The sequence below is a fragment of the Drosophila ficusphila genome, unplaced genomic scaffold, assembly GCF_018152265.1.
Source record: "Drosophila ficusphila isolate 14025-0441.05 unplaced genomic scaffold, ASM1815226v1 contig_436, whole genome shotgun sequence".
NCBI lineage: Eukaryota > Metazoa > Arthropoda > Insecta > Diptera > Drosophilidae > Drosophila > Drosophila ficusphila.
In genome coordinates, this window is record NW_025064352.1 from 233,467 (window position 1) to 259,610 (window position 26,144).

The window sequence follows — 26,144 nt, forward strand, 5'->3', positions numbered from 1 at the left end:
TTTGCTTGTGGAAAATCTAATTTAATAGAAACCAAAGTTATTTAAAGTCAAAATAGTGGAATTTACATCTCTTCATTTAATACGATTTGATAAATGCTTTTAGCATTAAATGTATCTATTTTAGCTATGTAGTACAACATCTGTATACAAATAATTTCATATCACTTTCTGTTGCTTTAACAAAACCAAATTAAATCAATTCACATCACGTATACGCACCGTAACCTATAAATTCAGTTGTTCGCCCCCATGAAAATTGTTCAACCTTATAGTACATACAAAATATGCACAGGTTCAAGTTGAACAATATGCCATGGACAAAGTAAAGAATAGTTAGTAGTCTGTAATTTTTTCCTGTGGTTTTGTTTGGGGTTTAAGCAAACACGGTTGTGGCGCTTATCAAACTTGAAGGCAGCCACCGATTTTGCAAACACATGTGTGAAGAAATATGGGTAATGGTTGGAAAGGAGGCACTGGATTCCACTACAAACTGTGCTTTTCCTTGGCAGCTGCAGAAACTTTTTGGCCCGACTAAGAAACTTTGGGTACCGAACCCGAAACCCAGCAAAAACAATTTCAATTGTTGCACTTGCCAGTGTCTTTTGTGTTCTTCGTTTACTTCTGTGTGTTTCCCCGTCCCGGGGCAACAATTAAATCTGCCGTCAGACTGTGCTGCAATTATAAGAGCACATAATTTCAGTTCAAGCGCTTTTACCCTCCAATTTTTTCATTACTATTATCCGCAAAAGCTTTTAAAGGGCGAGATAAATTTTTGCGTAGAAATTTCCTCAGTTTAGGGCCACATCCTATAGCGCAAATTCAAACAAAGGCACTAACTTTACTTGTTTGTCGTGTTTGGTTTTTGGTCTACAGCTCTCCAATTTGTGAAACAATCCAACCGTACATTTCGGCCTCCATCTGACAACTGCAGTGCTTTAAGCGCTTTAATTAAGTTCGACTTGAGCCGGATTGTTGGAGCAAGTTTCGCCCACAAGAACCCTTGCCGAAAAGCCGATTGAAAGTTGTGATAATTGGTGTCAGCACTTGGCCACATGACTGGCAAGCAGCAACTAACCGGATTCGATTCTCCGATTTTCCCCTTGCTGCAAGTTTTAAACATTTCATTAAAAACTTTTTCCAGTGTTTGTCACTTGCCGTGGGTGTCGGATGCACAATATCAACTAGTTCAAAAAACTTGCTATGAGCTCATGTTATTAAAGAGCTTAGGTAAATTAGTTATCGGGTATATTCGAAAAAAAACTAGTTAGATTTAAATGATTTCACTTTTGTACAAAGATTGGCTAGCCAGCCTGTCGACTATATTAAAAACAATATATATTTTAAATCTCAAAACATTATAAGCGATAAAGCTGATCCAGCGTGATTCCAAATAAAATGAATCACTGCATGCTATTCGTAGAAGTCCCTTATCACTCATCTTAAAATACTCAATAAATCTGAGAGCGCACTTTACTCGCAAGAGATCAGATGAACATATAAAAGCAGCCGATCTAAAGACGGAGTAAATCAGTTTTCTTTTCAACACCATTCGGTAAACACAAATTCCTTTAAAAATATTACTTTCAAAAATGCTGAAGCTAGCAATAATCTTTTCTTTCACAATAATAGCTGCCAGTTGCAGTGAATCTTCGTCGAATAATCTTAATATTCCAGGCTTAATATCAGACTGTAATGAGTCCTGCGTAAGGACTCTACAACCGATGTTGGACATGATTACTGCTCAGAAAAGTCGATTGAGTGCCTGCGAAAAAAGTGAAACGAATGCGGAACAGACTAGGATTGAAAACCAACTGGACGACCTGCACACAAAAATCGAGGCTTTTGCATCTTACATACGAGAAGATTGGTTTTCGCTTCTTTTACATTGAAAAACGGAGCAAGCAGAATTGGTTCGGAGCTTCAAATATTTGTCGACAGAAAGGCGGATATCTCGCCAATATCGGAAGCGCAGAGGAAATGGCTCTCATCTCGACCAGGCTCAATAAGGACTATGAGTTTTGGTTGGATATCAACGATATGTCCGTGAAGGGCGAGTATATCTCAACATCCTCCGGAAACTTAGCTCCCTTTTTGGATTGGCACGACGGGGAGCCAATTTCATTCGAAGACTCTCGGGGCTGTGTTTCAGTGATTAACAAACAAATGAAATACAACCTTTGTGCATCCAAGAATTATTTTATTTGTCAAGCAGATAGTAAATAAACAAATTAAACTAAAATATATAACATGTTCTTATTGTGCATTATGTGGGTCGTTCGGTATTATTAAAATATATTTTTTGCACATAATTAAAATATTTTGATTTAAACATAAATCAATTTTTCATTTCGGGTTATTTATTCACCAATCGCTTACACTTACAAAACTTATTCGTTCAGAAACATTTTTTTTTCCAATGTACTCAATATCTCTCCCTCGTTAAATAAGAAGTACTTTAGAAAAAATAAATTATATTTATATTTATGCTTTTCCATAGTAATAATCCCGTTTATTATATTGAAATATGTTTGATGTTTAATCATACCAGAATAAAACTTCGATACCCTAAAATCTTAAAATAAATACACCCTTTCGATGTTGGCTTAAAATATTTTTTTATTAGATATTTCTTAAATTTCATTGCCGGCCTGGCAAATAAAAAGGCACTTGGTGTTGCAGTGGCTATCATAGTAATAGCCATTATACAGGAAATTACAGTGCTGAAAGTTGCCGTGATTATCGGGCTCGCCGTAACCCCAATTTAGAAATCTTGCCGGTTTGCCGGTGCTCATGTGAACGAAGGTACCTTCGGTGGCCAAATCAGTGCTATCCAGCCAGTAGACTTCCATATGTTTCAGATGCTTCTCGATATCAGACTGCTCTTTGCGACTTTCCAAGCTGACCAGGTGACCGCCCATTTGGCGACAAGTGTTTGCAGCGCCATACCAATTTTGCCTGTTACTTTGTTCGATATAGTAGTATTTCGAACCAATTCTGATGAAATCCCTTGGAATGGCAACGTTGGTCTTGTTCTCCGGCAAACTTTCAGTGGATAGTTTGGCCTGCAGATCGGCCAGTCGTCCTCCAATCCTTTCCTGTTCCCCCTGAGCAGCATCCAGTTGACTTCTCTCACAGGAATCCCACTCCGTCTGATGAGCAGCCACATGATCCAGCATTACTTTCAGTGCCGAGAAACAGCATCCATCCAGTTGGGTCGGCGGCTCCGGCAAAGGTCCTCCGGAAATTGGACCCTCAGTGGTTAGTAAGAGACCTCCGTGAATCCTTCCAAGCATCATTGCTCCAAGCCAAACAGCAAGCAAAAACATTTTAGGGAGTAAATTATTCCTCGTTTGCTTTCAGAAAAGAACTAAGCTATTTGCTTACTGTAGAATTGTATTTATATATTCATCTGTTGGTATTTTTAAATGTTTTATTTCTAAGAAGAGCAGGTTGGCTGATAACCAATATAAATGTTTACGTCTGACGTTCTCTGAATTATAATATAATAAGGCTGATAAGCCACTGTTTTTAAATTCAGCATATAATTCCCTTTAAGGGGGGGGGTAAGGTTTTAAAGGCCAAAAAAAGGGCCATGTTTGATTTTTTTTTGCGGCAAAATGAGTAAGTTTATTTTATTGAGCTTAATTGCATGTTATTGTTTAACTTTTGAAGAGTATTAGAAAAAAAATTATTAAAAAATATTAAGAAATAAGCCCGTGGCGGTTAATCTTCCGAAGCGCCCAAAGAAAAAGTTGTTTTGCGGTGAACATCATAGGGCGTTAACGGATCATCTTAGAAATAAAATGTGATAAGCGTTGTAAAGATAATGAATTTCCCGAGGTAATCAGGAAGAGTTTTTTTAAATTTATTTTTTGTCTATTTTTGAGAGCACTTGAAAGTGAAAAGTGCGATTTTAGCTTAAAAATCGCTGTTAATTTATTTTTTAAAAATAGAAAAAAATTAAAAATTAAAAAAAACTCTTCCTGATTACCTGCGTATTTATGTTGAGAATTTGTGTTAAAAATTGGAAAAGGATCTGCTCAGTAGATTTTGAGTTCTGATGTTCACCGACTTTCAAAATAACGTCTTCGGCAAAATCGATTCAAAGTATTTTTATACGTGAAAATACGTCCAAATACGGTTGTTTAAAACGCTGTAACTCCGTTAGTTTGACTTTAATTGACTCCAAATTTTTACACAATGTTCTCGACATATTGGTCATTCATAAAAAAATATAAAAAAAAATGTAAAAAAAAATTTTAAAACCTTACCCCCCCTTAATTCTGGGATTTCTTTTAAATAATTTGATTAATCTTAAATAACAAAGAGGTATCATTTTCAAAAATTTAAATTTTTCTTTGGCCATATAAAAAAATACATACATTTTTATTTAACGTTTCAACTAGCTATATAATTTTATTAATAATATTATAATATAATATTTATAAATTATATAATAATATAATATTTAAAAATTAATTAACAAAGAAAATACATTTAATAAACAATATTTTTTTTTAGTAGGTATTTATAAAAAATATTGTTTATGTCTTTTCTTTGTTTTTAAAAACAGAGCTACAATTTGTATATTTTGCTGTTACAGTTTAAAAAACAACCCAAGACTATCTCCTTTCCAGGCGGATATAGAGAAATATAGTCGCATAGCGCAGACAGGGCATGACTAATGCGAATAATGCATAAGTGCTGCTAATGCACAAGAACATGCAGCTCGGCTTGAAAATGGGAGCGGGAAATTTTTCGGATGCCGAAATGCGGGAGAAAGGGAATGGAAATGGGAGGGAGCCTGGAGCATTGTCGCAATATGACGCATACGCGTATATTTTATGGCCAACAGATACGAGTATGGTAAAAACGGGGGGCTGGCCAGATAACTATGACTTCATTATGAGCTCATGCCCGTAAAGTGCAACCAAACCGAACTCAACTGAACGAAACCAGCGGCAAACCAAACCAAAAACCAACCCAGTAGAGGCCCGACAACTGCCAGCATAAGCCAAACATTAATAATAAACAACTTACAAGCCATAAACCAATGGGATCCCGACTACCGACTACCGTCTACCAACAACCAGTGGCGGAGGCAACGAGCCTCAAATAAATTACACCATTAAAAATAAACAAAGTCAACACACAGAGGCAGTGCAAAAAATCACCCAGAGCAAATGACATTAAAAGTGTGGGGAGGGGTTGAAAATGCATTTTGCAGTTAAAAAGAACGCAACAAAAAAATAGAGAAATCAACGCATAGTGAGTGCTAAAATTATGACAACAGGCGGCTGATCCTGCACTGGCCATAGCCCAAGAAAAAAAATGTAAAAAAAAAAGGAAACAAGGAGTGAGCAAAATGGAAAAAGAAATTCGCTCAAATCCGCTGGCAGCCAAAAAGACAAAATGGGATGGTAAAATTGACACTGGACATGGGGCATCGAAATGACATGGATGCGGACGCGGTGGAGTTTGAGGATGTGCCTGCCAGGACTATGGACACTGGCGACTGTCGACTGACGGAGAAAGGAGCGAAAGGAGTACTATAGGACAGCCGGCGGGAATGATGCATGCCTCATGCTACGCACTTTATGTTCACCAAAGAGCCAACAAGCCAAGAGATTTTCGGATTCCGGGCAAAGTAACTCCGCAGCATTTGAGCTACACTTTTCGATGCATTAACATCCTTTTGATATTAAATTTTAAAAAATATTATATTTATTTTCTAAAGTTTAATCCATTTGGTAAAAACTACTTAAAATTATTTAAGACTCAGATTATCAAAAGTATGTTAACAAATTAATAGTAATTCTAGTAAAATTCTCAAGACATTTTTGCTTACTTAAGCAAAGCTGTAAACAGTGAGGAAATATTATTTTTGAAAAATATTTTGGAACAAAATTAAATAAAACGAGGACAACACATTAAAAATGAACACAAAAAAGGGATACACTCACGAAAAGAGCGAAAGAGATGGCAAATGGAGGGAAATAGCTAAACTGAGATAAAAAATGTTTTTGGCTTTTTGCCGGAGTTGGAAAAAAGAAATAGTTAAAAAATTAAAATTCGTATGGGTAAGTGAAAATTTGCGAAAAAGCGGCGTCACAAAGGGAAATGGACACCATTGTGCGAAAGAGATGGCCAATGGTGGAAATGGGAGACGAGATGAGAGATGGTATGGCAACCAAGTTGCATGGGGCCAAACATAACGAAAAATCGGGTAGTCCATAAGACCACAGCGTGTGGCGGAGCAGTCGAACAAAAAAAAAATATAAATGTACAATGTGAGTGGAGCTAAGAGTGGAGAACACTCTCCGGCAAACTTGGCAGTGCCACCAAGCAACAACAACAACAAAAAATACGAATAAAAACGAGCGGATTCTGGGGAATCTGGTGACACAGTATCATCTGCATACACACAGCTGGATATGGTCAAGTTGGCGCACAAAATTGCCTGGGAGTGTCGCCAACTGTGATGACTTCAATATGCACTATCCACTGATCCAAAGAGCCCCAGATGCCCAAACACACTTTATGCGAAGGATGGATGGAGATGGGTGCTCAGGTCTCGGCGAGCTCAAATGCAAATTGAAACACAACTGAAAATGGTGAGAATGAATCGGATTAGATTTCGCCGGATAAAGTCAACAGAAGATGCAGGCCAACTGCCAGGTGTCGAACCAAAGGCAATAAAAAGTGGACAAATAGGGCAGGATTTCAAAAGAGGATTGTCTATCGATAGTGGAAATAGCTCCAAGGGCAGATACTCTCAGGTGAGATTTTTTTCTTAAAAACACTTTGCAAGACACGTTCAAGCAACTTCAATAAATTTAAAATCCGAGTAAAGCATTGATCTCTTAATTTACATTCCACAAAGGTTCTCTCTGTTTAATTTCTGTTGTCGAAGGTCCAACACAGTGCAACCTGCCTATGTCAACTGATGCCAGGGCAGAGAACTACTTATTGCATGGACAAACAAACAGATTATTTGGCAAATAAGCCTGGCAAACAAGTCAGAACTTGACGAATGCTTTCGCTACCTCAGACTGGCCCAAAAAGCAAACAATCCACACACAAAGGGAGCGCCCAACGGATTCGAAATTAATTTTAACCCTGACCAGGTCAGCACACATACTAAAGGGCCAAGTTGGCTTGCCGGCTCAGTTAGCTTTGCTTAACTGATTAAGTCCCTGGTCGCTTACGAGGTTGCCAAAAGGAGGCTGCGGTCGGGAGGGCTCCCGGAAATAGAGTTCCATGTTACCCCCATTCCACACACACACACTGCCACCATGAATCAAAGCGGAAAGTAATGGCCAAAGTTACAGGGAAGACACTTTAGATCGGCCAGACTCTATATGGTAACTGCACAGAAAAATTATTATTAAACATGGGAAATATTATAGATTACAATTCTTATATATAATGTTTAAGCAAATGTGATCAGTTTTAAAATCTAAATTTCATTTAAATTAATTTAATTGGAAGTCAAGAAATATAAATAGGGGGTTGAATATATTTTTTTTACAGTGCATGGGCCATTCTTTGAACAAACTATATGGACCCAAATAGCCCTGGGCATCATGGACGGGAATAAAAACTGTACAACAAATGTCATAAAACGGCCACTCACCTCGATAAACTTTGCTACGCTTGCCAGCGGCCACGATTTGTTGCTGTTGCTGCTGCTGTTGTTGTTGTTGCTGTTGTTGTTGCTGCTGCTGCTGCTGGACAGTTGCTGCGTCCAGTTGCAGGAGCAATCTAGGGGCTGCTGCCGCTGCAGCCTGTGCAATGTTTCCATTAACATTTGTCACAGCCGCTGGCGTCAAATGTTGCTGATGCTGCCCATGTTGCTGATGGTGATGATGAAGGTGCTGCTGCTGTTGCTGTTGTTGCTGTTGCTGCTGCTGCTGCTGTTGCTGTTGCTGTTGCTGCTGCTGCTGATGTTGCTGTTGCTGCTGTGCGTGATGGGAATGGGAGTGAGCATGCGAATGCGTGTGGAGATGGGCGTGAATGTGGGGATGATGGGCAATGGCGCCATTTGGGGCTGTCACTGCCGGCGGTCCATGTGCCGGGCAATAGCTGCGATATTCGCCATTGATGTCAATGTAAATTGGCGCCTCCACAAGTGGCCAAGCGGCGCCAGTCAAAGATGTTGCTGTCGCACCAACCGTTGCTGCTGCTGCTGCTGCTGCCGGAGTTGCTGCCGTCACAGTTGCTCCAGCCGTTGCTCCTGCTGTTGCTGCCGCCGCCGCTGCAGCTGCTGCAGCAACTGCTGCTGTTACCCCATTCGGTTGCAAGGTAATCAACTGCACGGGCAGCAGTTGGGCGCCATGAATATGCGGCAAGCCGCCATGTTGGGCACAGGGTGGCTGTGGCTGTGGCTGCTGTTGCTGTTGCTGCTGCTGCTGCTGCTTGGGTGACAACTGTTGCTGTTGCAGGTGTTGCTGCTGCAGCTGCTGCTGCTGTTGAACTTGCTGCTGATAGTAAACCGTCGTCTGCTCGTAGGCGGCATAGCCCAGAGCCGTGGTTGTTGTCGTTGTCACCGTCGACAAGTTGCCACTGGCAAGCGATGTTTGTTGCTGCTGCTTGGCCTTCAATGCGGCTGGTTGAAAGGGTGGCGCCAATGGGGTAAGATTCGACTTATAGGCTTTTATCAAGGCGCTGCTATTAGATGTTGCTGTTGTACTGTTGTTGCTAGTGTTGCTGTTGCTGCTATTGTTGCTGTTACTGTTGCTACTGTTGCTGTTGCTATTGCTGCTGGTTGCAGATGCACTGGTTGATGCTTTTTGATTTGCCTGCTCTCCGCTTTGCGTTTTCCGGCCGGATTTCGATCTGTCGTTGATGAGGCCACGGCCATTTGAGGATATTTCACTGCTGCGATTATTGTTGTTGTTGTCAACCACCGTCGGTTCACGGCTGTGACCTGACCTTTCGATTACCTGATAGCTTTCACCGATAAAAGTCACTAAATCTTGACAGGCCTGCTGCGATTCCGTTGATGTTGCTGCTGTACCAGCTGCAGCCACACCGTTATCCTCCTCATCGTCGCTTTCGATAACATGCTCGATAATGCGCAAGTTATCGTAGTCTATAATGCGGGCATAGCCCATACCCAAGGCTAAGTTCGTTAGCCTGGTCACATCATCGATTTCCTCTTCATCATCATCGGAATCAACTGGCACCTCAGCAATGTTTTCTGTTTCCTGCTCTTCAATCGCAGTTTCCTCTATCAATTTATCCGGCTCCTTCGATTCATCTCCATTTATCCCTTCACTATCGTCTATGTTATCGCTTCGTATACCGTTTGTATTCACTTCCGTTTCTACTTCATCGTTTGTCAGCGCTTCCGCTTCCACTTCCTCCTCAACGATTTGACTCAATCTGGGTTTCAGCGGCTTTAGCTCCGATTCATCATCATCATAGCCATCGGTTTGGGTGCTATTATCAATGAATATCGGATCAGTGGAGCCATAATAGTCACACTCATCGCACACCAACTCCAATTTGCTTTCATTAACCTCCAAGACAGCAGCTGCCATATTGATTATTATTTTTATTTTGGCTGGAGCTTAATTCAATTCTTTTATTAGTAATTACAGGTTTCGATCGCATTAATCAGAGATTCCAATTTGAGATCCTGTTGTGACAACAGTTGCAATTTATTGGGTCCGCCTTTGCACATTGTTGCTAAAAGTGTCATGTTGCTGCTGAACAAACGAAGTCGCAAAAGTTGAGCTTGGCTAAACACAAGGGCCAAGTTTATGGCCTCAATTATTTACACCTTTTGGATTGCCAATGCCTGCAACGAAATAAAAAACAGAAGGAAAATTGTTTAACTCAAGAAGCTTTTCACTTTCTATCAACTTTGCCCTCTCAGGCTCCAGAGGAAAGTTTGACTTGTGTTGTTTTTCACCCTTCTGCCTTTTTAGCTTCTTTGCAGATTGTTTATTGAAAGCCATAAAATATTTATTTTAATTAAAAGCAAATCATAAATGCAAGTAGAGAGGGAGAACGATGACTAAAAATATTTGCACAACTTGGGGGAACAGTGCCCTTTACTTTGTTGTAGAAACATAGTTTAATTGGTAGAACGTGTGTAATCAAATGGCAAAGTTGGTTGACTAAATTTAAAAATGGAATTCTACTTCTGAAAATAATTTGAACACACATTAAACTGAGTGACATACTATTTTAAATATAAATCAGCTAATAAATGTTTAATGCCGGTAAATAAATTTAGCTAAGTCCTAAGACCTAAACACATTCAATTTAAGCTCATTTTAATTTAATTATTTATTTTGCCACACCGACAATCAAATAAATAAACAAAAACACACCAGAACATAAAAAAAACAACACGAGTGGCAATGACAAAATCAGCTAAAAGTACACAAATGCAAATGAAAATCTATTCAACAACTTTTGTCACATGCCAACACGCACACGAGGAGATTAGTCAATATGCAAAATGTATGTGTAAATTGTGTTTTGGTCAACAATTTCAATATTTTATGCGGCTGACCTGGCGTATGAGCAACGTGTCCTGCCGCCAGACGCCAGAAAATGTTGTTCGAGTTCTTGCGGCCAGCCAAATCATTGAATAATACATACAATATACCGGAAGTTATTTTCTATTCAATTTACACTAGTTAAATATGTCGGAAAATTTCGAGGCACCACAACGAACAAAGCTCAAGCATCAATATTGACTGCACTTTTAATAATAGAGAAATTTACAAAAATGAACAAGCCTTATCGTAAAAAAGAGCTTTTATATTTCTTGTTGCATTTAATTTATTATTGCTTGTAAAAGTATATTTATATATCTAACCTTTAAGCTTTATTGACACTAAATGTTTTGCATGTAATTCGATAATTGATCACAAGTTAAAATACTTATTTGTTAGATAAACTTTTTAATTAACTTAGTGGTTTTTCCTATTGCAAATGTTTACCATTTAATGGTTAGTATTTGGACAAAAATAATAAATATTTAATATAATTAAATAGTACTCATTTAAACAAAGGCAACAAGCCAGCGATAAATGGTTGATCTTGGTCAAAAGCCAATGCCTAAATTTAAATACTGTTTGTACACAAATACACAAACGACTTTTTATAAAAATTAATTACAAATAATTAAATCTATGGTCGCCAAAAAGCCAAGCACAAAACAAATATCATCAAACAAAATCAAAGCAATTGTTAGAAATAATTTTAAATGCATTTGGTCATTTTTCAGTGCGTTTAATTTGGCGAGGATGGCGGAAAAGCAGGGAAAACTGTTTACAAAAACAGCCGCAAAATATTTATGAGCTCATTTCCATTTCCTGACGCACGATTTTAGAATTGAAATGCAGAAGCATTTTTAAATAGAACAAATATTTTCTCTGCCCACTAACTACCAAATAAATTGAAAGGACAATGACTAAAAAGGGAAAACATAATTAAAGCGTTTCAATTTTTCAATATGGGAGACTATAAATATATTTTAAAAAAAAAATTATTTAATAAGCATATCTTGATGATTCATAAATGAAAGTAAATGTTATTTAACTGGCTATTATTCAAAGCCCGAGTAATTTTTTTTGCTGAGTAAAAAGTTGCAAACTTATGAGTTCTCCACAAGCTTTGAAAAATGCAATTAAGTTGGCAACGCCAAAGGAACGACGGTAAAAAGCGCAAAGGGGGCTCAGATACTTATAGTATGTGGGCATGTTCTCGTTTGCCTGCGCATCAGTTTGTGAGTAAACCAACAAATTTAATTAGCGCGGCAAGATGGTAACAACAAAATAAATTAAGCAACAGGAAAAGAAACGATATTGCTGCCTCCAAGACCTCCAAAGCTTCAACTTTGATAAATCGGTTAATACGATATTTTAAACGGATACAATACATTTTGCATGCAAGCACTTGAATACAGTAAAGAAGTCTTAAAACCAGTATTTATACATTTTTTTAATACGATTTAACATTTTGGTTACCAAACTTAAAGTTTCTTTGTGTTGGTAAACTCCGCCTAAGTCTATCAAACTAAGAACTTCCACGGAAGCAAGTAATCTTAATACTATTTAAAAAAAAAAGCACTGCCACTTTTAACTCAAAAAACCTTGTTTTCACTCAAATATTCACACTCAAACAGGCTACAACTCTCCTTGGCGAGTAATTTTCTCTATGTACTCTTGGTTTTTCTTGAAACTCTCTCTTTTATTACGCACGAGTAAACGATAAAACGCAGAAACTACAGAAGTTCCGAAACCAACTCCGAGCTTTCAGCTTTGCAAACGCAACAAGTTAGACTTCTGTCACCGGAAAACAAACATCAAAAACATTGATGAAAATAATAGCATGATTATATAATGCCTAAAAAGCCAAGTATGCTTCAAGCTTTACAATCATGAAATCCATATAAAAAAGGAGAATAACACAATCAACGAACGATAGCCCAATGTTTTATGGAAAAAAAATCTATATACGACCTTAATTTCTTTTTCTAAGTTGCACGACATTTGAATTACGAATCGGGAAATGGGAAGAGATGCTCAACATTTTGCGCTAAGATGACCTTTTTGATGTTTTGCCTACACTTCGGCACACCTTAATCTTTGGCATTTTGGTACCACACGGCGTATGATTAATATTTGTATTAATTTGTTTTATTGCTTATACGCCGCGTGGCCTATGATTATCTTAGATGCGGGCAAATGATAAATTCGCAGCACGCTCATCCAGACTTTTTCGCATACCCGACGTTTGACTAATGACAGACCACCGCCTCCATATCTCGCTGTGCTCGGAAACTTTAATGGCTTACCTTTAAGCCTAGAAAAAAAAGCCTAACAAAAAAAAAAGGGAGAGAATGCTAAAGAAAGGAGCTCAAAAGTAGGCAAGACATAATAACATAGATAAAATGTTGACAACTTGCTAACAAATGAAATGCAAACATGTTGCAGTAGGTCCTTGAAGACAACGACGATGATGACTATGGGGAGGAAAGGAAGGATGCTGATAAACCTGCCGCACAAAAAGGAAATTTATATGTATCCCCCAGAACTGCTGCCTTGCTTCTCAACTGATAAATCTGGGATGGAAATAATTTATAAGCCGAAAACTAACTACTCTAATAATATTAAAATAATAAAAATAAACCTAAATAAGTTTCAAGTTTTTTTAATAACGTTACTTACATTTTAAAAGTTAAAAGTATTTCAACTTTAAATTATTATTTGAAGTGAAAACAATACATGAAATTAATACTGTAAAAATAGAAACAAAAAGTGGGTTCATGTTTTTACTTATGAAGGTAAATATTTTTTGAAAAAAATAATCATTCAAATATGCATAGAAAACTTATGTGATTTCAATCCGCATACATTTTTTGCCCCCATAAAGAGAACACAGCTTAGTCTACATTTTCATGCTTTTGTGGGCGACACTCAAAAAATGCAGATAAAAACTAGTAGTTTATAAACTGAACGATCTTAAAACACCAAAATTTCAATATAAACGCTATTAAATTATGATAAATGGAAAAATATGAATCTTTCAAAGCAAAAGACGAGTTGAGTTATAACCATAATCAAAATACTTCGCAAAGGTAAAGAAGGCGGCTTGCAACAAGGCAAACTGTGAAAGCAGCTTAAGGACTTAAGTCAAAACACGAAATGGAAATGGAAGGAGTACCGAGAAGTAAAGCGAAAATGGTTGCTACAAAGGCGATCCAACGGTAAGTAATTAAGACGCAAGTGCGTAAATTTTGCCCACACGAAAGTGACGCAATCGTTTCATAGTCTGGAAAAAAAGAAGCAGGCAGTGGAATAGGTAAACTCCTCCCAAAACTAAGAACCCAAGAAATGGCTTCAATTAATTGACTGAGGGGGAAATTCGAGACCGAAGAAAATGGTCTCTGGCTGACAATGCTTAACATTTTTTGCTGTGGCATACTTTTAGGCATCCCTGTTTAGGGCTTACTTAGAAATGGTTAAGCAGGAAAAAAACCGTCTTAAACAGTGAATCCTGTTGATATTTAGACAGCTCCCTTCGGGCCTGACTGTAATTCCTGAGTATCAACAAAATGCAAATCACATTTTGCAACAGCTGCCCCTTCTGTTTTGCAATGGAAAACAAGTCAATTAAAATTGTCAGTCTATGGGTATAAAATTTCCAATTGGCCGACAAGGCACGTCCCAGACATAAAACAAAATTAGAATGCCCAAAAAGCAAGGAAAATACACACACACGCACACATAAACAATAAACAAAGTGCAATTAGATGATATACGAGATACAATACAGTTTATATGGCACATAGGTGGAGCAGGTCAAAGTTTATGGCCTGCAGTCCAGTTGCTGCAAAATGCAACTCATATTTTACAGGGCCAAAAATGTCTTCCTGGTTGCACATAAAACATTTCACTTGGTAAAACCGAAGCTGACACTGATGCTGACACTTCCACACAACTCATCTGTCTCCAACGCCCCATTGTCCCACCGTTGTGCATATAATTTGTCACTTCCATGGTCTTTATACACGGTCAGCAGGCAATAAACCACTGAAGAATAAACCCGCTAACAAAATAATTTCAACTTATCGAGAACTTACAAACTGGAACAAAATAGCCTTCTTAATTTTTTTGAATAATAGACAAATCTATGATATACTTTATAATAATATTTATTAAAAATATTTTATGCGAATTTCACATTTATTTAAAATTTCGATTTTTTTCAATATACTGTTTTTGTACTGTTTTATGGTAAAGTAAAAAAACTTAAATATAAACTTCTTATTAAGGGATTAAACATGTTTGCTTTTTTTTATTTACTTTACATTTAGGGATAGAAATAATATTACCCAAACAAGCAACGGATTTTTGCGCGTGTAACGGCACAATGAAATGAAATAAGAGAGGGGGTTGGCGAACAGGTCATCCTTACGAATAAAACACAGCAAGTATAACTGTCATGCTGCAGAAGCTGTCGTTTATCACACATGTATGTGTGTACACACACCTTTGGAGCTCACTGTGTGCCTCTGCATAAACGTCAAATGAGATGAACAACTTTACAAGAATGTAAGCTGTGCGTTTGATATAGAGAATTTCCGTTCAATTGAGCATATTTGATTATCAAATTAAACCGAAAGTAAGTCGATGAATGATGGGAAAATATTTTTGGGAAAATGACAGAACAAAATGATGCATATATGCTTAGCAATGCTTTTGTTAAAATGACTTCAAAATAAATGATAGTAAAATAAAAATAATTCTATTTTACATTCTACAATAAGCAATTAAAAACCATAAATACATTTGAATATTATGTCGCAATTTATTATTCAGACCTTTATAAATAACTAAAGGAAGCCATGTCATTCTAAATGCCCTTTTACTTTCATCTTCCGGGTTTTTGCAAAACAAAACATTTGTGTTTGGTTTCTGTACACACTGACAAGTGTTAAAATAACATTTGCACTGCATCGTAAATGGCATTTCAGAAAAGAATTTCCATATGACAGTATGCTGCTTTTTTTGAAAGCTTGTAGTTTTTTTTTCTAATTTGTAGAACATTGAAAACAAACAATCAACAAACGAATTTCCTGGTAGTCCTTACATTGCTTGTTTTGGGTCGAAATGATACATTTAACCAAGAAAAACATGAAACATGCTAAACAAATGGGCGCTTTCGGCGCATGGTCCTGATTTTTTGACGCTTCTATTTTTAGGTGCTTGTCGAAAACGGAAATCAAATTGAGTTTAACCCACCCTAAAAACCTTTTTTGCATACACACAAATGGGCTTACAAGGGCCCAGGGCAAAAATCATAGCACACTTTAATGCGCTGCCACGACGAACTTATTTAATATTATTCAAGTGCTCTGGAAAAACAAAATTGGGTTACAAATAATTTGTGAAGCTACAAAACTTCATATTTTTAAAAAAATATATTTTCATATTTTTTTTTAAGGCTTTCCGATATTTGTGTTCCATGTAAAGTGCAGGACTAAATACTTAGTTGCGGTCTTGTTATTAAGCAAAATAAAAATTTCTTTACCTTATAATACGTTTTTGGAATAATAATATTATTATTATAATATTTCATATGAAAAAACAGAAGATACATAACCTCAATATACATTTAACGGTTCTTTAGCTGCCATATGGCATCCCTGACACTTTTTGATTAAATAACTGTTGGCTGTCAATGACAGGAGCAAAGAAAGACAGTTGCACTTTTCCCAACTGTCCTTTGCAGCCTTGCAACTGTCATAGTTTAAAGATTCAATTATTGTTAATATTTTAAGTTACTCTAGAGCTGACAAAGATGTTGCATCAGCATTGACATCTTGGCTTTTAGATTGACTTTGACAGCTGTTAAGGCTTTAATTGCCTCTAGAAAATGATTGATACCGAAAACTTTATCCTTGTTTGGCTTGTGTATAAACATCTTTGCTTTGTTTTCCTTTTTTCTTCCTTTTTTTTTGCACAGTCGAGTTTAATTAAACCGCCATATGGCATACATTTAGGGGGCGATTACCGAAGTGTTGCGAGTGGGCGGTCAGGGATTCTATATTTAGACCACGCTGATTAGGAACAGCAATAGTGGCAACAACGAAAAACGTCAGCAGAAAGGCGTCCCTTTTGTAAATATCAGAAGCTTATATTGGACAGCACTGTGTGTCAACGTTTGCTTAATTCTTTCTCCACTCCTGTTGTTATGGGCCGTGGATTAGCGATAGATATTGCTAAACTTTCCATGTATTGGTCAGCCTCTGTTGGAATGATAGATAAACGCTTGACGTCGACCTATCGACTCACATCTTGCTACCAACTGGATGACAATATAAGCTTGGCGAAGGCATTTCAAACTATAATTCCAACCTATTGTTTTCATTCAAAATGTTTTGCTGCAGCAAACTAAACACAAACAAAATTTCATTCAAATACTTTTAAAAAACTTTATTTTCTGTAAAGCAGGCGGAGAATTCGATTGTCAATTCTGTCTAACCTTTACTTGTCCAGTTTGTTTTTGATTTTTGATCGTGGCTCGCAGTTTCAGAATCATTTTTAGTGATAGCACACACAGTAATCATTAACAAAAGGACAACATGCCAAACTTTAACGGGGCTATTATAGTGCACACTCTTCAGTTGCTAAAATCTCCAGCTACACTGAGGGAAATAGTGGTGACAATAGCTAAAAATACAGAATTGCCCCAGGAAGAGCTTAAAGCGCCTGTGAAGCAAACCCTCGAGATGGGTCAGCGTTTGGGATTTTTGCAGAAACTAGACGGTAAGCAAATTAGTTACCTTTTTATGCTTTGATTGAGAAATTATGTATTTTAAAGGCCGGTATTTTCTGGTACCCATGACATTCGACACCATGGTGACAGAAATGCATGCCCTGGATAGAGAAGACATTGCAGATAAACCTAAGACAGCAAAAAACAAAAAGAAGCCGACTCAGAAGAGCCCATTGGTTTCGGTCGTGGAGCAAGCAACCGCAAAAAAGACGGTCAAATCTCTGGAACCGCTTAGAAATCTGAAATCAATCGAGGAAAGTCGAGGGCAGGACGCTCCGTGTTCATCTGTCAACGTAAAACAGACTCCATCTATGCTTACCAAGTCAAAGCGTTTCAAGTAGCCAAGATCACAGAACAGTGATACTTAACATATTGTAATCATCGTGAAAAAATTGTCTGTTCTGTTTTACAAATATTTGGCCGTAATATAAAAGAGCATACAATTTAAAAGACCCCCAATCTTCTTTCCTATTCAGTAATTAATTTGCGACTTTTTAATGATTCATGTTAATTGGTAAAATTACCTTGTTTTAATCGGGAATACGCGTTCTGTCCCCTTTTTCCCTTGCTCAATAGGAGTTTGCCTTTGAGAAATGATTGCCCATTTGCGCAAGTTGACAAATGTCTCAATTAGTGGAGGATTCGTCCTCCCAAATGCAAGGGAGATGATGAATACATATTCGGGAATGTTGGGGGAGGGGCATAAGTCGCCCGACAATGTCGCGACGCTTCCTATTCAATTTGAAAACCAAATGAAGCGTCGCCTCCGCGAAGTGGCAATTTGCTCTGTGCATTGACCATATGGTTGGACACCCAACACAGACGCCCCACGCATTCTGCACCACCACCCCTAAAGGCGTTTCTTTTCGCAAAGCCACAGTACCAGTCCCCCATGATTTTCTAAAAAGCTTTGATACACTCACAAAAAGTGTGACCAAATACAAAAGTATTAATATAAAATACCAAAATTTTATTAATGTATTATTATTCTAACAACAATTCTGTTGGAAAATTTTGAAAATATTGAGAAATGTAAATAAGCTTTTTTAAAAAAGTTTCCAAATTGCAAGTTTTAAAATGCCGTTCTTAGATTTAATAGAATTTTAATACATTTTTAACATTTTCAATAAATAATTACTTGTAAGCGAAAGTATAATATTATATATTTTCTTAAGCCTAATTTTCCTCGCTGTTTTCTATTGACCTTTGCGATGACGTCTGACCGGCTTCATTTACCTCAAAGAGAGAGAGAGAGGGTCGAAAGTAAACAGAGAAAGAGAAAGGCGGAGAGAGGCAAAATTAGAGAGAGAGAAACCGTGAAAAGCCTGGTGAATAACCAGCATGGTGAGAAACAAATTCTACACGAAGAGTGCAACAAATGTTTGAAAGACAACTTCGGGCCAACAAGGTAAATGTTAAGGTGGTTGAGTGGGTGAGGTCGTCAGTGGGTGGTTTTAGTGGGTGGCTGGGTGGCGAATATAGTGGGCGGTTGGTTGGTTTTGGTCCCTTGATGCGTGGGCAGCGACAAAAGCGAGTGAAGTTATGTCTTGCCCTTTTTTCGGCATACTGGCATACATAGCACAGCGAATTACTTGTGTGTGCCAATGTGTGGATGTGCAAAATGTGTGCCTGAATATATGTAGGCTGTCATCACGGTGTGTCAATCTAAGCTAAGTTTAAGCTGAAAGTTCAAACTCAGGTTATATCTTAATGCCAGAAATATTTTTTTTTATTTTCGTAATTTTTGTTTTAGTTATGGGAAATAAATTATATAATAATTTTAAGTTTAAAACAAAATGACCCACCCTAATGTTGCAATATCCCTTATGGATATCCTTGCTCGAGTTGAGCGAGTGGCCAGACAACGAAATGTCAAAGCAGCCTGCTTATTTTTTGTCCGTATTTCGTTGTATCCCTAAATGTGTGTGCGATTTTTGGTTTAGCTTTTTGGCATATGGTCGGCGTACAGGGAAATGGGTAAGTGGGGTTTTTTTCGATGGAAAAGCTGTTTCGCTTATTTTCCTCTTTTTACCCGAGGTTTTCTAGTTAAATATTTTGCAACGCCGTTCGCATTTCCATGATTAGCAGATAAACATATGTTAAGTTGCAAACTTTGCGAGGGTGGCCTGAAAAAGTTGGAAGAGGCACAGTGGAGTGAGTGTATGTGGCACAGCGACTTTGATTGAGCTTTTAAAAGGACTAACTTGGACAGAGACATATTTGCTTAGGATGCAACAGCTGTTTGGTTAAATTGGAAAATTGTTGGCAAAAACTGTGTGGAAGCTACAATTCAAGACTTATTCGATTGGTAAAAAGTAAAAATTTTAATTTTGTGTTTTATGTGTTTTGGATTTAAATTGTTTGTATTTTAAAATTTATCCAAAGATTTTTTATAATTTATCTTAAACAAAACATACATTTTTATACTTAAAACTGTTTTATAGCCCTTCAACCATTATCACCAGTCCTTAATTGAATTAACTTTAATGAACAAAATTATAAATGCAAATAAATTATCTTACTTAAGACGCAGAAAAATTTGCACTCTTTGGCTCTTCAAATACTAAAAACGGCGTCAAGGCCAATTAGAAAACTTTGTCCAAACATCTCGCTACCGAAACGTTTGAAACTGAAACTTATTTCGTGGATCTGCGAGAGCCCTTTTACCCAACCCAACCCCCCTTCAAGAGACACCAAAGTAAAAAGCTTACCAAAGTCAAACTCGATTAAAAATGCATAAATGCAATTAAAAGCAAATGGAAATCGAACGAAACTCGCCAAAGCTTAGAGCGGAAAACGCCTCGAGGTGGAAAGCCAAGAGAGATTATACATTGCGAAAAATTCCATGGGTTTTTACCCAGAAGATGTTGGGAAAATCTTTCCTTCTTTCCAGTTAGTTTTGGTTGCAATGTAAACCTCAATTACTGTTTTCGTAAAACATGTACACACATACATCTGTAAAACATAGATACATATGTATATATTTTATATATATTTTTTTTAATAATATAATAATTAATAATTTTTAATTTTGTGGTAGCAGCTTTAGGATTTTTACAGTACACCAGAGCAAACATTGTAAAATATATAAGGACGCAGACGTGCAGCAGATAGCCGGAGAATAAGGCGGAAAAGCAGAGAGTGGTTTAGGTGGGAGGTGGGAAGTGAGGCGCTCAAAAGGCGCGACAAGTGTTGGCTGAGCTTTGTTTGGCACGAAGAGAGCAGCGAATTTCGGAGAGAAAAAAACGCGAAGCCAAAATCCAAAGACGATCCATAGACAGTAAATTGTTTAGTCTATGCCGCAAAATTGCCGAATTCTTGCATTTGCGCAAATCAAAAAATAAAATTCCATTTGGATTGACCGTCACTTACAAAAAATGTATTTATTTATTTGGGGTTAATTTTTCATTTTATTAACAACTTTACAACATTAACTTCTAAAATGTGTTTGTTTACAAAACGGTTCAATCGATTGTTTACGTTTTGTAATTTAGTTTGGTTTATGACAAAAAATGAGGATTTAAGAGTAACTGATTTTTGTTTAGTTCATAAATTATACTTTCCGGAAACTTATTTTGCAAACGCATAAACGCAATAACAGTAAAAGAAGCCCTGACCATGCAGTTGCGTCAATAGGTGCGAAGAAGAAGGAGGAACTCTGTAAGCGGGAGAGAAACACTAGAGAGTGAGAGCGTGAGAGGCACTGGTTGAGTTGGTTTTGCTGACTGCACTTGTTTTGCCATCATTGTTATTGTTGCTTGCAACGTTTTGCTGCCACTTGGCCGCAAAAGCAACAAAAACAAACGAGCACTTATACACGCGCGCGGTGTTGCCAATTCACTCACATCTACGCAGCCAACAGTTAGCCGCTGTATGTGTGTGTGCATGCCAACATATTGTACGCATTTTTTCATATTCCTCAATGGAAAACACGTCTCCAAAAACCATCATAACAGCCAAAAAGTCATTTCTAACTTTTCTATTATTAAAAAACATAAAACATACTTACATTTCTATGCAAAACAGTGCAACATATGCTAACACACACACACACTTACTTTGCAGTTATTTTGCTTTTGATTTTGCTTTTGTTTTCTATTTATTTTCTTTTTTTGCTATTCAGTTTTGTTTTTTTTTTCTGCACTCACTCACACAAAAACACACGCGCGAATAAAACACAAAAATTAGCTAAAATTTAATTTTTTGTTTTGGTTTTCCACCAAATGCGTAACCAGTATTTTTTATCGAATAACGAAATAACGAATATAATTACGGCGGTTGATTGCGACGATTTTTGCAAGCTAATAACCTGCGACGAAATAGCCGTTTGGGGGAAAAAAAAAACAATTGTACTTGCCGAATTTTTGTTTTTAAATGCTTTTCAGCTTTTCAGATTTTCCGATGCGAACGCGCGCGCTGCGAAAAACATATTCGAACCGAGTCGGAGAAGCCATCCTATATAGATTCTCCTGGCGGTTAAAAGCATTTCGCTTTGAGTGAGTGCACTGGTAAAACTGCTCAAGAGCGTGGGCGCAGAGCTTTTGGGGGCGTAAGAGAGTAAAGCCAACAAAATAATTATCACACACTGGCCGAATCGAATGATTATGATAAACAAACCTGGCCCTTTGCTTTCAGTGTGACCGGAAAAAAAAATTTAAAAAAAAATTATAACATTTAATACTAAAAATTTACGGCAATTAACTTAAATTTTTGGCAAAACCAATTAAAACCCGCGTAAAAAACTTTTTGTTTGGTTAACTTCCTTTTTGTGCTAGAATGATAAAATAAAATTATATCGAACATTCCTTAAAACTTTCAGTCGTTTTTATTAGTTGTGTATAAGAGTAAATTGCAGTTTCGCGTAACCCGTTCGGATTCGGGTTCGCAACTTGCGTGGGCGGCATGGTAGGAGCTACCCCACTATAATAGTCGACTTAAAACCCAGTAAGAGAGGGAGAGAGCGTTGGAAAGCGAGTTGGTAACAGTATTGAGCGCTTTTCCGGCTCGGCAACCTGTATGAAAACGACGCTACAAAATGCTCAAGCGAAAACTTTTCGAGAGGGAAACCCAAACAGCTGTTGAAAAAATATTTACGAATAAGTAAATGTCTTTATTTATCTTTAAAAAAACAAAACCTTCCTAGATTTAAGCATATTCCGTAAATAAGTCATAAAAGGACGTCGGTCATATACGTTATATGTTACATGTTTTTGATAACGCACAATGCATGAACAATGAAAAACAATAAGCCTTTTACATTAAGCCAAATGATTTAAATTTCTTAACTTCAACTTTTTAACAAAGATGTGAGGCTCTTAGCTTTCAGCTTTTGTCAAGGCTCAAAAAATATTTAAAAGCTTTTAGAAAGTGGCGCCGCCAATTGGAGAAACTCCAAAAATGTAAAGCAAGGAAATGTCAAAATCTGCGATAACGTTAACCACTTCGGCAATAAAGAAAACAAAAAATTAATTAATTAAATTATTGATAAGCAATCAAAATGTTAATAATAAATATTTATTTTGCTAGGTTAATACCTTTATTGGATAGTTTACTTTGCGTGCTTGCCAAAATAACCTGAATTATATTTTAGTTTCATGCGCCAGCTTTACAAAACTTTTTTTGTGTTTTCCGCAGTTTTAGCCACCATTCAAAATCATTCTTAATGAACTTTGCTTTGACAGCGCGTTCCCGCTGCTTAATAAATTTGTCGCGTTCTTTCAGCCAAATTCGAGCATACTCCCAGCCAATCAAGAGCGGCATGGATACCGGCGAGCCCTGTAAAAATCCCGAAAATAAAGACAATTATTATATTATTTTTATTTACGGCTAGTAACATATGTATGTATATTTGGCTCCTGAAGAAGTGGTGCCAAATTTGTTGCCTACTTAAGTGGGCAGCACTTCAAAATTAACAGATCAGAAAAACACTGTGACCTTTAAATTTTGAATGACGCTTGCACTAGGTTTTTTAATTATAGTATTTCCGTCAAGCATAAAATATATTATTACCTCTAGTTCGCAGGATGGGACGAAGCGTTCACGTTTTCCAGCCTCGGTCGTAAGATTGTCCTTTGGCTTGAAAAGCACAGCGCGAGACCATTCTTTGGTTTGTTTGTTCATCTTATCGATGCCAGAAAACGACGTGTAATTTTAAAATACTTAAGATTTAGAAACACTCATATTTGAATGTGAGAAATTTTTAGATATGTAGCTAATACATTTTTGAAGTAAAATGCATAACAGTCAAGGGTTTTAGGTATGTGTATTTCCTAAATAAAATAAACAAAGCTTGTCAAATACTTTATGAACATTTTAGGTTTTCAAATATGTAGATGGTCAAACTATGCCCTTAACAAACCTCAAACGCAAAAGAAAAAACCGATAAAAATAATATAAGAATGGAAACCGCCCAAAACAAACTTGGTAAAACTCTTCACTCCGTACCACCCGAAGGACAAACACTGAAATGTTTCGAAGGCGTTTCCTTCAACCAACAAGGCCAACAACAATATTTCCAGAAGCAAAAAATAAAGAAGAAGAATAAGAAGCGTAAATAAAAAGCAGAAATTGAACCTGGAACTGAAAGACAAAAGCCAAAGAAGTATAACAAACTTTAAGTCAATACACCTACACAAAATACAACAAAACAGGACGAAAAAAATAAAACAAAATTAAATAGAACAAAAACTCGGCACTTTTCTCCGCCCCCTAAAAATAGAAGAAGAAGCACAAGAAAAACAAAACACTGCGACAAGCCAACAATTTGAGGTGGGCGCTTTGCAAAAAAGGGCGAGTGACTCTAACTGTTAAAGAAACCCCACAAAATACTCAGAAAAAGATTTAAAAATTTATATTGTAAAAGAAATATCAAAAATATCGAAATCCCCAAGCTGTAAAAACCTATTGTTGTTTTCGCTGGCTATAGCGTATTTAAAAATGGGAAATAAATCATTCCCAAATTAGCAAAAGTTCCATACGTTTCTTCCAGTGTAAATTGTTCAGCCAAACGTAAATCAAACAAAAATAAAACAAAGCAAAACAAATAAAATAAACAAAACTACGCAAAAGTAGCAGACGACGAATAGAAATATACGATGACGATGAACAAACAAGGAGCCAAACAAGCGGATCCAAAAACACAATATTGTAAGTATTTAAATGCCCTTTCTTATTTGAATATTAAAATATTTATTCCCTAGTTTAGACAGGATAAGGTTACATATTTAAAAACAAATTCTATCCATAAATTATTTTTAATGATACAAGAAATTTTAGAATTTTGACTATATGTATTTTAAATGTTTTTTAACAAATTGAAGGGTATTAACTGTAAAACAAAAAGGAGAGTGAAAGTAGAGGAAGGAGCGAAAGAAGCCAAGAGAAAGCCAAAAAAAGAGCGAAGACAAATACAAAACATGATGATGATCACGATAATTTCCCTGATGATAATGATGAAACAAACGAAGCATTTTCCGTTTTCTAAAACAAACATTTGCCAATGTTCTCAACAAACTTTTTATTTGGCCAAAAGTATGAGGAAAGCAGAAGCCAGACAGCTGTGGGTGGTTGGGCAGTAAAGTGGTTACTGTTCAGGGGGACGAATGGCTGACGAAGTGGGGGGAAGTTTCGAGCAAACAAACACACAATTACAGTTACAGTTGTGTTTGTCTCTCCGTTGCTGTGCGCACTGCAAACAAAACTTCCTATTTAAACCCCACCCTCTACCCCTTGGGAGCTATCGCTATCTCACTTGCACTCGCCACAGCCTTCCCTCTTCCTCTTCCAGCTGTCGACCGTTCACGTGCAATTGTATGCGTAAATAAGCATTTTACTATACAACGGTTTCTTGTCCTTGTCGCTGTTGTTGTATTTTTACCCAGTAGTTAAACACATTCTTTGGGTATAATCGGATTTACCAAACAATTTGTATAGTGTTTTTGACAGAATAATTCCGTAAAATAGGAATAATACAAATAAGAATGAAAATTAAAAACTGATTAGTTATTTTATTATTTATGTTTTTTTATTATCTATGTAAAATGTATGTATCATTTTTTAATCCTTTTTTAATTCTTGATAATTGTAAATCCGAGGTATTTGAAATTCGAAAAATGGGATTATCCGTATCTTACTTGGTTTTAGTGTTATTTGTTTATTTCAGGCGGCGCAAAAAGAAGGATAGACGACCAAATTGTCGGCCCCTAGTCCGCCGCCCCTCGACTGTTCTTTCTTGTTGAGCTTCTTTGTTGTTGTTTCAGTGCTCATTAGTCGCATTCGCATTGGCTCCTTGTTGTGTTTGTGTGTTTGCCCCTGTCTATGTGTTTGCATTTGTTTGTTTTAAAATTTTATTGTATTTCATTCAGTTGTTCGCTCGTTTTGTTTCGTTCTCTGGTTGTTGGCCTTGCTGTGCTGACTACGTTTGCTTTTAACCCCACAACGCCCCCAAGGACCACTTGCCCTCACCTCTTTTTGTTTTCCCGGGCTATCTTGCTTTTTCACTGAAGTCTATATAATGGTAATAAAACAGATATACATTTTTTGTGTAATATACAAACTATATTATTAGTTATTTATGAAATAAAACTTTCCCATTCGTAACTATTTGGTGAAATATTTAAATAAATAAAAAAAATATTTATTGTCAAAAAGAAATAGAACCCAAACCATTTGTCACTGGAATTTGCCAATTACTAACTAGTACTATGTACACATACTGCCAATTTTAGCTTTGTTTTGCGCACTTTTCAATTACATTTCAAGGCATTTCAGCGCGACGACAGCCATGAAAAAGTGCAGCGAAATATTCGACATATTCCAGATGAGCAACAACTATGACA

The 26,144-nt window shown here is 36.9% G+C and overlaps 4 protein-coding genes across 4 annotated transcripts in view; 1 reads left to right on the forward strand and 3 right to left on the reverse strand.

Moving 5' to 3' along the window:
* Positions 1-21,718, reverse strand: part of LOC108098203 (fibronectin type-III domain-containing protein 3A) — a 115,392-nt gene extending 93,674 nt beyond the window's left edge. The window contains 2 exon segments of the mRNA XM_043208396.1: positions 7,637-9,805; positions 21,317-21,718. Of these exon segments, the coding sequence (XP_043064331.1) occupies positions 7,637-9,545 (1,909 nt within the window). The 5' untranslated portion in view covers positions 9,546-9,805; positions 21,317-21,718.
* On the reverse strand, positions 2,599-3,333 carry LOC108098206 (C-type lectin 37Db-like). Its single transcript, XM_017200946.2, has one exon. The coding sequence runs from the start codon at positions 3,324-3,326 to the stop codon at positions 2,631-2,633; it is 696 nt and encodes a 231-aa protein (XP_017056435.1). The 5' UTR covers positions 3,327-3,333; the 3' UTR covers positions 2,599-2,630.
* Positions 17,008-17,757, forward strand: LOC108098207. The gene is made up of 2 exons (XM_017200947.2): positions 17,008-17,297; positions 17,353-17,757. The coding sequence occupies exons 1-2, from the start codon at positions 17,114-17,116 to the stop codon at positions 17,646-17,648; spliced, it is 480 nt and encodes a 159-aa protein (XP_017056436.1). The 5' UTR covers positions 17,008-17,113; the 3' UTR covers positions 17,649-17,757.
* Positions 21,719-22,807: 1,089 nt separating the features above from the next.
* LOC108098186 lies at positions 22,808-23,544 on the reverse strand. The gene is made up of 2 exons (XM_017200921.2): positions 23,317-23,544; positions 22,808-23,082 (listed from the first exon to the last, which is right to left on the reverse strand). The coding sequence occupies exons 1-2, from the start codon at positions 23,425-23,427 to the stop codon at positions 22,900-22,902; spliced, it is 294 nt and encodes a 97-aa protein (XP_017056410.1). The 5' UTR covers positions 23,428-23,544; the 3' UTR covers positions 22,808-22,899.
* Positions 23,545-26,144: the final 2,600 nt, after the last annotated feature.

Coding starts and splice junctions, on each gene's coding strand:
- LOC108098186 (XM_017200921.2), bottom strand. CDS start 23,427: ATGAACAAACAAACCAAAGAATGGTCTCGCGCTGTGCTTTTCAAGCCA. Junction 23,083..23,316: donor TCCCATCCTGCGAACTAGAG/GTAATAATATAT, acceptor GGATTTTTACAG/GGCTCGCCGGTATCCATGCC.
- LOC108098206 (XM_017200946.2), bottom strand. CDS start 3,326: ATGTTTTTGCTTGCTGTTTGGCTTGGAGCAATGATGCTTGGAAGGATT.
- LOC108098207 (XM_017200947.2), top strand. CDS start 17,114: ATGCCAAACTTTAACGGGGCTATTATAGTGCACACTCTTCAGTTGCTA. Junction 17,298..17,352: donor ATTTTTGCAGAAACTAGACG/GTAAGCAAATTA, acceptor TGTATTTTAAAG/GCCGGTATTTTCTGGTACCC.